The 12613-nt window shown below is 42.2% G+C and overlaps 2 protein-coding genes across 2 annotated transcripts in view; both read right to left on the bottom strand.

The window, feature by feature from the left end:
• Positions 1-1547, bottom strand: part of LOC311237549 (BCL2/adenovirus E1B 19 kDa protein-interacting protein 3-like) — a 40275-nt gene extending 38728 nt beyond the window's left edge. The window contains exon 1 of the mRNA XM_084325493.1: positions 1415-1547. Coding sequence (XP_084181619.1) covers positions 1415-1478 — 64 coding nt within the window. The 5' untranslated portion in view covers positions 1479-1547. The remainder of the gene's footprint in view (positions 1-1414) is intronic.
• A 2704-nt stretch (positions 1548-4251) lies between these two features.
• The window catches only part of LOC311237504 (serine/threonine-protein phosphatase 2A 55 kDa regulatory subunit B alpha isoform), a 118123-nt gene continuing 109761 nt past the window's right edge, over positions 4252-12613 (bottom strand). Inside the window, exons 9-10 of the mRNA XM_084325428.1 lie at positions 8876-8967; positions 4252-6494 (exon numbers count right to left, since the gene is read on the bottom strand). Coding sequence (XP_084181554.1) covers positions 6215-6494; positions 8876-8967 — 372 coding nt within the window. The 3' untranslated portion in view covers positions 4252-6214. The remainder of the gene's footprint in view (positions 6495-8875; positions 8968-12613) is intronic.

Here is a 12613-nt window from a genome sequence, read left to right as displayed (position 1 = left end):
TAAACTCCACAACCTTCCCCACCCTCCACAACCCTCCTAAACTCCACAACCTTGCTCACCCTCCACAATGTATGTCCCTTCGTCACTCTGGACAGAAATAGCTCAGCAAGCCAAGTCACACAGTCCCCCCACCCCTACAGCAAGGAAATGCTGGACCACAGGCATTTATCTCTCTCTCTCTCTCTCTCTCACAGGAAATTAAAGAAAAATGTCAATCACAGAGATGCACACACACACACACACAGTGAGCTAGGACCCCCACCAGGCCCATAATTAAGCAAGTCAAGTCAACAGAGAGCTGAGATATGTTCTCTCAGATAAACACGTCTATAGTTACACACTTACACAAACAAACACAAACACACACACACAGATACATACAAACAGACAATCATGCAAAGTAACAACACTAACTATTTTGTACAACATCTTGGGTTTGAAATGTTCCTTTTGGTAGTCAAACATTGATTGATTGAAAACTGTATTAACAGATTGCAGAATGGGTATACAGTACAGCTCAATACAAACAACTGCTAAGAGGATGCAGACCAGAAAAATACTTTCGTCTTGTTTACATCATGGTCCTCCATATACACACACACACACACATAGATGTCATAAAGGGATTTGTCAACCTTTATCAAAGTACAAATATATAGAATACATGATTTAAAATTATTTAACAGTTTAGACCCGTCTGTGGTTTAGAGAACAGGGCTTATGTTATGGGTAGTTCACTAGTCACCAAGTAGTTGTTGTACCGCCTACAAGAAACCACCTTCATCACTTTATCAGTTAAATGTGTAGAAAACAACTTGTACGTTAATTGTTTACAAAGTGATTGGTACAACAGTTGAACATACCAGCAACATCTATATACAGACACTTCACATTAGGTATTTTATTGGCCTGCCAAAAATGACTGTAATATACACACTGAAATGTATCACACAAAAAAAGACATAACATAGCAGCTCAAGAGGCTACCAACGCTGCTTTTCCGCGCATATCAACCGTCCAGAGAATATAAACTATTACAATAATTTGATTTCCCAAGTCCTGTCTCTCTGGCCCGATTTTCGGACCTCTTCCATCACGCCTTGTTGACATCAGTTAAAACCCGCCTACATACCACCGCGTTGATCAGCGATAGATTTACAGCGCTGTCTGTCAAGCGGAAACACAGCCTTCTCAAGCGCCATTGGCCCAGCAGCTGTCAATAACCAAACAGAACATTGTGTACTCCCTCCTCCCCCAGTCACCCAGCAGAAAAAACCAAGCCTTACAACACTGCTTTAGCAACTAAAACGGCACCAAAAACAACCCAAAACATACCACCGCGTCGCCCGACAAGTTTCCTAACGAACAAACAGAATGGCAGGCATTTTGAACGGCGCGTTTGGTCGATATCTACCGTTTAGTCCAGAGTCTCCGTTGTTGTGTGCTGAAGTAGCAGCGGACATGGTGGCTGCTTGCATAATAGACTGTCGCTGTCAGCAGCTCCCGCCCTCCTTTCTCCTGACACGCGCGTGCACACAAACACAGGAACACACGCAGCACACACAAGTACTGACAGAGTGACAGCCGCAAAAAATCAGATAGTTCTTCGGCTGTAACAACAACAACAAGAACAAGAATAATAATAATAATAATAATAATAATAATAATAATAATAGTGTACTTGTATTCCTCCCCCAACACCCAACTGACCCAGTCAGCGGAGAGGACATCATCCCTGAGCTCGGTGACGACGTCACACGATCCAGATGATAACAAAGGGGGGTGGGAAATAAAAGTATTAGTATGGGGAAATGCAGCCTTTGTAGTATTACATAAAACCCAGTGATAAACGGCCCCAAAGAGAGCATCTATTAGTTTGACTCTCAGCTGCACGCATGTGTGGGGCCTGGTCTCAAGAACGATAACGAGTCGTCCTCAGTTGGTAAGCGCGTGCACAGGCTCACGTCCTCGCATGCCAGTCCAGACATGCCATGCTGTTAGTCTGCAGCTGCAAAGACCACATGACCAGAGGCCCAATTGTTAGACGTGTCATAAATGTTGCTCTTTGCTCCCACAGATGTCCCGTTTACAGCCACCCTCCATCCCTCAATATTTGTACGATGATCAATAAACCAAACGTTTTTATTTTAACACTGCTGGTGTTTTCTGCTGCTGTGAATATATCATGAACAGTTTACAGCATATACACGTCCTAAATGGAAATACAGCATTAAACAATTGTATAAAGATTTGCACATTAGGCCTATACCTGTAACCGGTCTTTCAAAAGATGACCCCCGTCATCATGTCTTTGGTCTTCAGAGAACCAGGAAACTGGAATTGGTCTAGTTCAGTACAATAAAAGTGATTATGATGAAGAAGCTGAACAACATTGTAATAAAACATTCCCAGTTATGTTTTTTGGCACATAAAAACAGAAACGATGACAACTACGACAACAGCAGCAGCCAACTTTTCTAAACCAGGGTTATCCACAGCTCTGGGGTAATGGCTGGCCCAGCTCCAAAAGGGGAATGCCACCCATTATGGTCTGTGTGTGCACCAGGACAGTTCAGTCAGTAATTATAAACATGCACAATTATCTCCTAAAGCTAGAAATCAGAGAGAACCCCCCAAACTGGGATGTAAAATCTGGAGCTGCCATAGACAATGAATGATAATCAGACTTTATGAGGAAAGTACATGTTTGTGTGAGCTTACACCCAAATTAGCTTTACATTCTAGTACTTCTAGGTCAGAAAGATAATTAAAACTTAATTTGGGTGCAAGAGCTCACATAAAAACGTTATGGCCTCAGTCTATGGAGCAGCCTCAAGATTTCTTCATACCAGTTAGGAGGGTATTCTCTCTACGATTCATAGCATCAGGAGTGGTTCATGTTAACGACACATACTGACTGAACTGTACTGTAGCACAGGAAAAACTGAATTCTTAAAATGGACGATACTCCTCTACAATACAGTGAACTGTAAGAAACAAAGAGATGAAGACTTAATTACTGATGTCAGGGCTAATATAGTTATAAAAAAAATAAAAAATTTAATAGACCTCTTTGGGGTCTGGCTAGTGTCTTGGCTAAGTCATGGTGAATCAAGATTTGAATATGGATTATATTCTTAGTATAGTTTATATCTGGGCTAAGCAACTGGTCCAGGGTCAGTGTGAAACCTTAACACTTTCAGAGCCCTTGATTAACCTGGATTTACCCCATTGAATGCCACCATCCACTTCAATGTTAGCGTTAAAAACGCCTAATCTATGTTTTAAATTATGGCTATGTGTCTAATCTGCCCGTCGCTTATCAATGACTCGTTTACAGTCAACATTGTCGAAACGGATTTTTTATTTTTTTTTTAATCGGTTCATATCCTTTTTATAGCATTTCGAAAAGCTATCGTTCTCTCGAAAATTTCCGGGAAGATAGAAACATTCCCTCATAAACGGCATTTATTGGAATATTCTTGAATACACTAGACACGTTGTCATTTGTCGGCCTATTTATGAATAGTTTTAAAAAAAACGCTAGATTATCGATAGTATGTGTACGTATGCACGCTATAGACGCGAGCTGAAAATCGATTCTCTCGTTCCCCCAAGATCACACACACACACGGCACATAGGGGACACGCCGTTATCTCAGCGAAAACAGCTCCGATTACCCCAAGACTGGTAACATAGACTCCTTACCTTAGATCAGATGTTCTCCAAAAAGATTATTCCAATTCCTGATCGCCATTCCAAATATCGATCGCGTTGATTGATTATTGGCTGCTGTGAATATATAATCCAGGCTGCTTTCAGTCCCGCGATGACTTCCATGTTGATCAGACTTCTTGCCAGCACAAAGAGCCAGCTGGCTCCGCCTCTACATATCTACAGATCCCAGGTCCTGCAGTTACACAGGGATAGACGATAGGGGGCGCTTTTTTTTCATTCTGAGCTCCTGTAGGGGGTGGTGTACCAATGGGAGACTCGGTTGATGAAATATGAATTCAGATTGCTAATAAAACAATAAAACGATATTTGTCGTCATGGGCACTCAACGGGGGGGCTGATAAAACAAGATATGTTGTCCGTGGCACTGAAAGTTAAGTAACACTGGCGAAGGGCCCAGTTATCCCCAGGTGACCAAGGTTCTTTAGTTTAAGAGAATCAGAAAAGCATGTAAAACAAAGAGCTATAAAGGCATGAGGGTGAATGAAGGAGGTAATCAATAAACATGACAAAAGTAAAAAAAGTAGCTCCTTTATTACCGTCACTGTCATATGTTACAATGGTATTGTATTTATCATTATTGTCAAACTATTATCAGAGGCATCAATATTTAGTGAACCGTCAAGAGTTTTAACATGGTGCAGACAGATGTCGTCTGTTGTAGACTATTGTAGCTTATTGTACCATCACATGGTAGCAAGTGATGCCTACAGTAGTTATCAGCAGACGTTATGAAGTGAACCCCACGCCTCAAACAAAGCCACTCTGATCTGGCCTGGTATGTCTGGCCCGCCTGGAAGCCTCGTTAGCTTGCATAGGCTTGAGGCGTAGCTTGCGTAGGGTTCCTGCAGGGTCAGACGTCGTCGGGTTCGTTGGGGTGATATGGAGTCTTTACAACAGCTCAGAGACACTCCGGAGTCCAGTGTGAGAGGAACGAGGAGACCTTGTGGCACTAATGAAAAGCACGGTTTACCCCCATTGAGAAGAACTGCCTGGTCAGACAGTATACTTCACACCACTCCAGAAGGTCAAGTTCTGCCTAAAAAAAAATTTATATGACAAAACAAAATCTGATGTGACATTCGTTCCATTTTTATAAATATGACAATCATAATCATCATCTTTGAATATCTCTTTCAACCTGACTATCGTTTGACAACAGAAAACAGAAGAGGGAACGAATAAAGACACGCACATCCGGAGCACATCGGTACCCAAACTCAAGTCTCTGTAGAGTCCAGGCCTGCCCGTGGAGTCGCAACCAGAGGCACAGTAGTAGGGAGAAGAGGTCCTACTAGAGTAAAGGTAGGGGTCAGAGGTCAGGAGCTCCCCTGGCTGGCCTGGCTCAGTATCTAAGGGTCTCTGGGAACTACCCGTCAGCCTGGCTTCCTCGGCAGACAGCCTGGAGAATGCCTTGGTGGTGACGAGTGTGCTTGTGTGAGCGTGTTGCGTTACGAGTATTCATGGAGGTGGGAAGGTGTTTGAGGAGGCTTGCTGTAAAAGTATGATGGGGGACAAAACACTGGTTGTTTGAAATCGAATCAAAATAACAAAAAGACAGAGTTGGCGGCTCTCTATTAGAAAAACAAACAGGACAAATGGCACGAGACGAAATGGGAAACTGAAAAGAAGCGGGGTGTGGGGGCTCCAAGTGTTTGTTTCCCCTACAACGTAGCCATCGTCAGAAAGAAAAGGAAAGGTGCGTCTGTTGCCACAAATACAAAGGAACAGAACTCATTTACCCATAACACCCTGGGGCAAAGAAGGGCAGATGGGTTGAGAAAAAAAAAATTGGCACGACATCACAGAAACAAAAAACAAAAACAAGGCGAGCGTCACAGTGCCACACAGAGGCTGATGACGGGCAAGAATGAGGTTTCATTTGTCCACATCTGGAGCAAACATGGCAAAGTCTGGTGATCCGACAGCAGTAGACAGGGGTAAAAGTCTTCGCTGTCACCACACTTCATCCTGGACTTAGTTAAAAGGAGTTAACTCCTGTTGTTTTCAACCTGGAACCTAGACGTCCTGTCATATCAACACACTGACCCAGTCCCACCGAAATCTCATCCACTGAACCTCAAATGAGTTGTGTTTATCTGAGAGGGCTGGAGTCGACTGCAGCCGGGCAACAGACAGAGAATACCATAAACATAAAATATGTCCATTTCAGTGTCATTATAGAATAAAAAAAAAGAAACAGAAATAATAGTCAGATTTTTAGGACATTCTTTGTCTGCTGTGCAGTTGCCCACATTGGGAGCGATTCACAGCCATGAGAGCTGCAGCCAATCAGCACCCAGGAAAACACAACCCATTCCTCCGCAGTCCAGCGGACAAGGATCAGCATCGGTCGGTATGACGCCAGATGATAGAAAGATTATGGTCTAGGTTGAAAATAACCAGAATGCTCCCTTAAAAAGAGGCTACAGGAAGTGCATGTGTGTCTTGGCCGATGTCACATCCCATCCCCTCCGACTAGTTGATTTTGTCCTGGAATATGTAGAGGTTGTTGGTGGTTGCCACGGCGATGATGTTGTCCTGGGGGTGCCAGGCGGTGTGGAGGATCTTCTTGTTGAAGTCCAGGCTGTCGACGCTGATCTCGTCCTTCTTGCGCTTCCCACCGGCGCAGACCTTCCGGGGCTTCAGGACCTGCCAGGGCTTGCTGCTCTCCCTGGACGCCTCCAGGGTCACGTCACGACGCTGGCCGCGGTCAAACATACGGAAGAAGTTGTTGTAGGAGCCCGTCATCACCACACTGGAGAGAGAGGTGAAAGAGAGAGAGAGGGGAGGGTGGATGGTAGAGAGAAATGTAGAGAGGGATGGTAGAGAGGTGTAGAGAGGGATGGTAGAGAAAGATGGTAAAGAGATGTAGAGAGAAGGTAGAGCGAGATGTAGAGGGATGGTAGAGAGAGATGGTAAAGAGAGATGGTAAAGAGAGATGTAGAGATAGGGATGGTAGAGAGAAATGGTAGAGAGAGATGGTAAAGAGATGTAGAGAGAGAAGGTAGAGAGAGGGATGGTAGAGATAAATGGTAAAGAGATGTAGAGATATGTAGATATATGGATGGTAGAGATGTAGAGAGGGATGGTAGAGAGGGATGGTAGAGATGTAGAGAGGGATGGTAGAGAGAGATGGTAAAGAGAGATGTAGAGCGGGGGATGGTAGAGAGAGATGTAGAGAGGGGGATGGTAGAGAGAGAGATGTAGAGATAGGGATGGTAGAGAGAAATGGTAGAGAGATGTAAAGAGAGGGGGATGGTAGAGATGGATGTAAAGAGAGATGTAGAGAGAGGGATGGTAGAGAGAGATGTAAAGAGAGGGATGGTAGAGAGAGAGGTGGATATATTGGGAAGAGAGGCATGAGAGGCTTTATAGCAGACAGTAAGGCCACAACAGCTAATCTTTCCCCCCCGTTGCCTCCTTTTACCCAGATGAAGGATATGGGGGCAACAGGTCTTTATATATATTTTATTTTACTTTCAATTATTGCACTTTGTTCACACTCAATTCTGACTGGTCAATGAATGTATGATGTGGTCTGATATTTCTGAACAAGACTTCTGTGTCAAATCAAATCACACCACAGTCAAGAAGTCTGGTCCAGAACAAGAACACTAATTTAATAGTCTTAAGATTTGAATGCTACTTGACTTTTCTACTTCTCTACTTCTCAACAAGTCACCTGGACTTCAGCCATATCCGTCTGCAGCTTGTACAAAATGCTGCAGCCAGAATGCTGACTAGCAGTAAAAAGAGAGACCACATCACCCCAGTTTTAGCTTCCCTTTACTGGCTCCCAGTCCAGCATAGGATACATTTTAAGGTCTTATTATTTGTTTTCAAAGCCCTTAATGGCCTGGCTCCCTCTTATTTAATAGATATCCCCTCACGTTGCTCCTAGATAGTTTAGATCCTCCCGTTTCTCTCTTCTGGTGGTCCCTCCATCTAGGCTGAAGACCAAGGGCAACCGTGCCTTTGCAGTTGCTGCCCCAAATCTGTGGAATGGCCTCTCCCCCAACATAAGCCTTTAAATCTAGGTTAAAAACCTACCCGTTTACCCAGGCCTTTTAGCTTTTAAACTGGCTTTTTTCCCCCTGGATAGTCTGATCTCACACCTACCCTGTTTCATGTGTATATCTCCATTTCCTATTACTTGTTATATTTGTCGTATTTCTTTTTGCTTTCTTTACCATGATTTTACTGCATTTACCCAAGGTGACTTACTTATTATAGTGCCATTTACATGTACAGCACTTTGGTGCAACAAGATACAAGATACTTTTATTGGCACACAACCAGGTTGGTGGTATTTGTGAACTACAGTTGTTTTAAATGTACTTTAGAAATAGAGCTTACTTACTTACTTACTTACTTACTTACTTACTTACTTACTTACTTACTTACTTACTTACTTACTTACTTACTTACTTACTTACTTACTTACTTACTTACTTACTTACTTACTTACTTAACTCCAGTAGACAGACAGTAGACCTGTCAATTGTCCCTTAAGAATATTATTTTACTATGAATAAGCTGAAATGATGTCCTTCCTGGTCAGATCTTCTGGCTTGATGATTGGAAATCAACACTGGCATTTCGTTTTGGTAGTATACTTTTTAAGATCAGGGTTCCCACAGACATTGCAAAATGAAATTCAAGGACTTAAGTACTTTTCCAAGCACTATTATTCATTTTCAAGGATGTCACTCCAAGGGTACAATTCACTTTTAAATGCTGTTTTTTAAGCATCTTCTTTGCCTGCTTGCCAGCTAGAGCATCACACACAAATAAATGAGGAAAAGCAATTGGAGCGAGCGAGACAGGGACTAGTCAGATTTGATTAAAACAGAACATTAAAAACTATTTCTTGATTGAGAACAATTTGATCATGGATGAACAAAACTTTCAATGCGAATGGTTGATTTGAATTTTGAGGACTTTTTAAGCACCTTGTTAAAAAATGGGCTGTTTAAGGAATTCCAGGCCTGGACTTTTCTTTGTAAAAAATCAAGCAATTTAAGCACTTCAAGGACCTTGTGCGAACCCTGGATACTGCTCTAGAGACAGCCATTTCCAGCATGTCCGTCGTACTTGTCCATGTAAAAATAAAACCAAAACATGTACATAGCTGACCTGTCATTTCCGTTCCAGCAGCATTCAAACTTGTCGAAGATGCAGTCGTTCTCATACAGCGAACATAGCTTACTCCTCAGATACTCATGGACCTGTAATGATCACAAACACAATTTACTCCTCAGATACTCATGGACCTGTAATGATCACAAACACAATTTACTCCTCAGATACTCATGGACATGTAATGATCACAAACACAACCAGGCCAAGAGAACATCAAAGAGTAGTAAGCGACTAGTCTAGTTACATCAGCTACTCAGCTAGTATGAACTATGGAACTAGTCTAGAACTCAGCTAGTATGAACTATATCATTATTGTTTAATTTACATAAAGGAGAAAAACAAGTTTTCATGTAAGCCCCTGCGTCCTTAATCTCAGTAAATAAAAATGTCATGGACGAATGAAATTACAGTAAGCTGCTTTTGCCAATGCATCTCTTTGTAGTAATGCGTTATGCAATAGCAGTGTTAGAGGCCCACCTTGTGGATGTTTTGTTCAACTGCACAGCATGCATTTTCTTTTAATTCTTTTTAAAGGGGAACTATTTTACTATTTCTTTCACTATTTGGGCACTTTTACACAATTCCTGTGAGTCTATGGAACACCTCTGTAATATATATATATTTTTTATTCATCGTTTTGTATTTCTAATCAAGTCCTCAAAAACAGCATTTTTCTACCTCAAGATCTCGAGCCGTTTTGAGCTAATGTGGCCTGGGGTGCAGGGGCCTGTGTGCAGCTGTTCTTCTATCTCAACATTATCATGCAGCGGTGTCTCTCTGACATCACATATCGCGCACATTTTCAAATGACTCAGTTCAGTGAGGGTGAATATTGTGAGAGGAGAATTGGAAGAATGCGCCAATATGAGAATTTTGAGACATAGATCATATTAATATAAGTCCACATAGCTAGGAAACAATGCTAAACACTCAAAAAGGCCATTTATAAGATAGTTCCCCTTTAAATAAAAAGAAAAGGTGTGGCCACTTTACTGTGAACCTACTCTTCTGTTCCAGTGTTCCCTGACTAATATTAAAACCTGCCCAGTAAAGATCCCACAACAGCATACAGGTCAGGAAACACATGTTCAATAATTCAATCAAGAACTCTTAACTGAACTATCAGCATGTCCGTACGAGTCTGGCAGAGACAAGCCTGTGTGACTGAACCCAGCTGTGATAGGGCCACACACAGGGGATTGTGGGTAAAAGTTAGGGCTGTGTAATAATCGTGATCACCATTTTGACCTCCACAATTAATTGTTCTTCTACATCAAATCAAGTGCTCCCCATTCCTCAGCTACATTGTCTGGCCAATGGCAGGTGTGTAATGTTGGCAGGTATGTAATTCCATTAATTACAATATCAAACAAAATAATAGATTTTTTTTTTGTCATGCAGCCCTACTGTCTACAGATAGTAAAGCCTCTCTGTGTAGGCTAGCTGCACCTCTCAAACAGACAGTGCATAGACATGAGCGGTTGCCAGTGGTTTTCAAAGGGAGGCACTGATTGCAGGGATTAAAGCAACAAAAATTCTCCTGACTGAACTTTTTTTCAGGCCAAGTCATATTCTTATTTTAACCTCCACTTTTTTTTTTTTTAATAAATAGCGTTAGCGTTTTAAGGGAGCCGACTTGTAGAGCCTACTGTCCTGACTGTGACTATAGACCCTACTGTTGTGGTTGTTGTGCCAGGCAGGGAGGCTGTGTGCTGGAGAGCGTGAATGCAAGTCTTGTGGCTAGCTTCTGATTGATGGCGAGCTAGCACCCTTTTCCCATTACTTTGAACCATGAACTCAGCGGCTTGTTATCATACAAACAAGGGACTAAACACGTTTCGTAATTATGCCACAACAACAATGGACAGTCTACTCCCCACCGTTTGTATATATTTTTTACCACCCACCCTCTCCTAATGTACAGTCTCCTCCTCATCATATGTATATATTTACTGTTAGGATCTCTGGGTAACAGTACTGTATATTTGCATATCGTATATGTGACAAATGTAACAGTACTATATACCTGTAAGTCATGTATGTCCCTATGTCATAAATGTCATGATGTCATGTATGTTGTGTATGTCATAAATGTCACTATGAATTGAAAATGGGGGACCCTGATGATGTAAACAAGACAAACATCTTTCTCTGGTCTGCATCCCCTTAACACTTTGACTGCCATGAAACATCTTTTCACGTCATTGCTGGCCATGCTCAAGTTGCCGGGGGACGCTGTACAGCGTCCTTATATCAATATTTCAAAAATCTGCGATCGGATTCATATGTCCCCTCCGCTGGCCTGAGATCCACCAGCAGGACCCACTGAGCTCTCTGGCGGTTCAGGAGCGCCATCTGGTGGCCGATCGGCGCAATCGCCAAACAGGATGTTGAATAGAGGTTGTCCTAGACGACCGTAGTACTTCCGGCGCTCGCTATAGGTCCCGCGACTCTGGCTCGTCACACTACACAGTGATCGATTGCCAATAACTCGATAAACAACATGATTTGGACGTATATACCATTATACAAGCTGGAGATGGACCGGGTAAATTTACATCCCATAATGATAAGATTTCAACTCGACGATGATCGCCCAACGGCGCGCGGAGACTGGGGTGAGTTTCAGCGTGTAACGTTACCGTCTTCGATACTAACTGCTATTATCAACATTTGACCCACATTAGATGATTGGTATAACGCTGCCCACGGAATTATAAACGCCCCCTAGCCCATCCGGTCAACATCAGATGACGTGTAGTAACTTCTAGAAGTACGTCTAGTTGGAATTTTTTATATCGCGCTGATTGCCATAAAACTGTATTGCATCATCAATATAATGCATTTGGGGCTATAGATCACGTTCTGGAGAAAGCTGCAGAAAGAGATGAAAACATACTTATACATTAGACCATACTTTACTATGAATATGTGAATGAAAAAGTTTAACGTTGCTACACAATGAACAATACATATAGGACTTTGAATGGGCCCTAATAATGGCAATGTAATAGAATTTAAAAAGTTATAGCCATGCAAAGAAGGGGTACTTCTCCATAGACAAATAGAGCCGGCAACCTATGGTATATCATTAATTTAACCCAAGGCAACCAAAGTGTTAACAATTGTGTGTATTGCTACTGGATTGACCAGATCCAGAGTGAATTAATGAATGAAAACTTTATTTAATACACGAGACCCTCTTCTTGGGACCAAGTAAGGTTTAGTCAATAATCCAATGTACAGTTACCCCCCCCCCCCCCCACCCCGCCTACCCAACCACCTCCAATGTACAGTCCCCCCACCCCACCTACCCAACCTCCTCCAATGTACAGTTTCTTCGTCAAATGTATATACTCTCTTTTTTAGACTATTTTTGTATCACAAACAATACTGTATTTGTAAATCTGGTATGTCATGAATGTATAGATGTAGCAGTATTGTCTATCTGTATGTCATGTGTGTCATATATGTTATGATGAATTGAAAATGGGGGACCCTGGTGTAAACAAGACTAAAGTATTTCTCTGGTCTACATCCCCTTAACAATTGTGTGTATTGAGCTGTACTGTATGGGACCCATTCTGCAATCTGTTAATAAAATGTTCAATCAATCAATCAATATTTAACAGATTGCAGAATGGGTACAATACAGTATGGCTCAATACACACAATTGTTAACACATTGGGCGGCAATAACGTCATACAACGCGTTTCAAGGTCATGCTAATT

Source organism: Notolepis coatsorum (assembly GCF_963971535.1).
Source record: "Notolepis coatsorum genome assembly, chromosome: 11".
NCBI classification, from domain to species: Eukaryota; Metazoa; Chordata; class Actinopteri; order Aulopiformes; family Paralepididae; genus Notolepis; species Notolepis coatsorum.
Note: the sequence above shows the minus strand (reverse complement) of the source record. Positions and strands in the feature narration are given on the sequence as shown.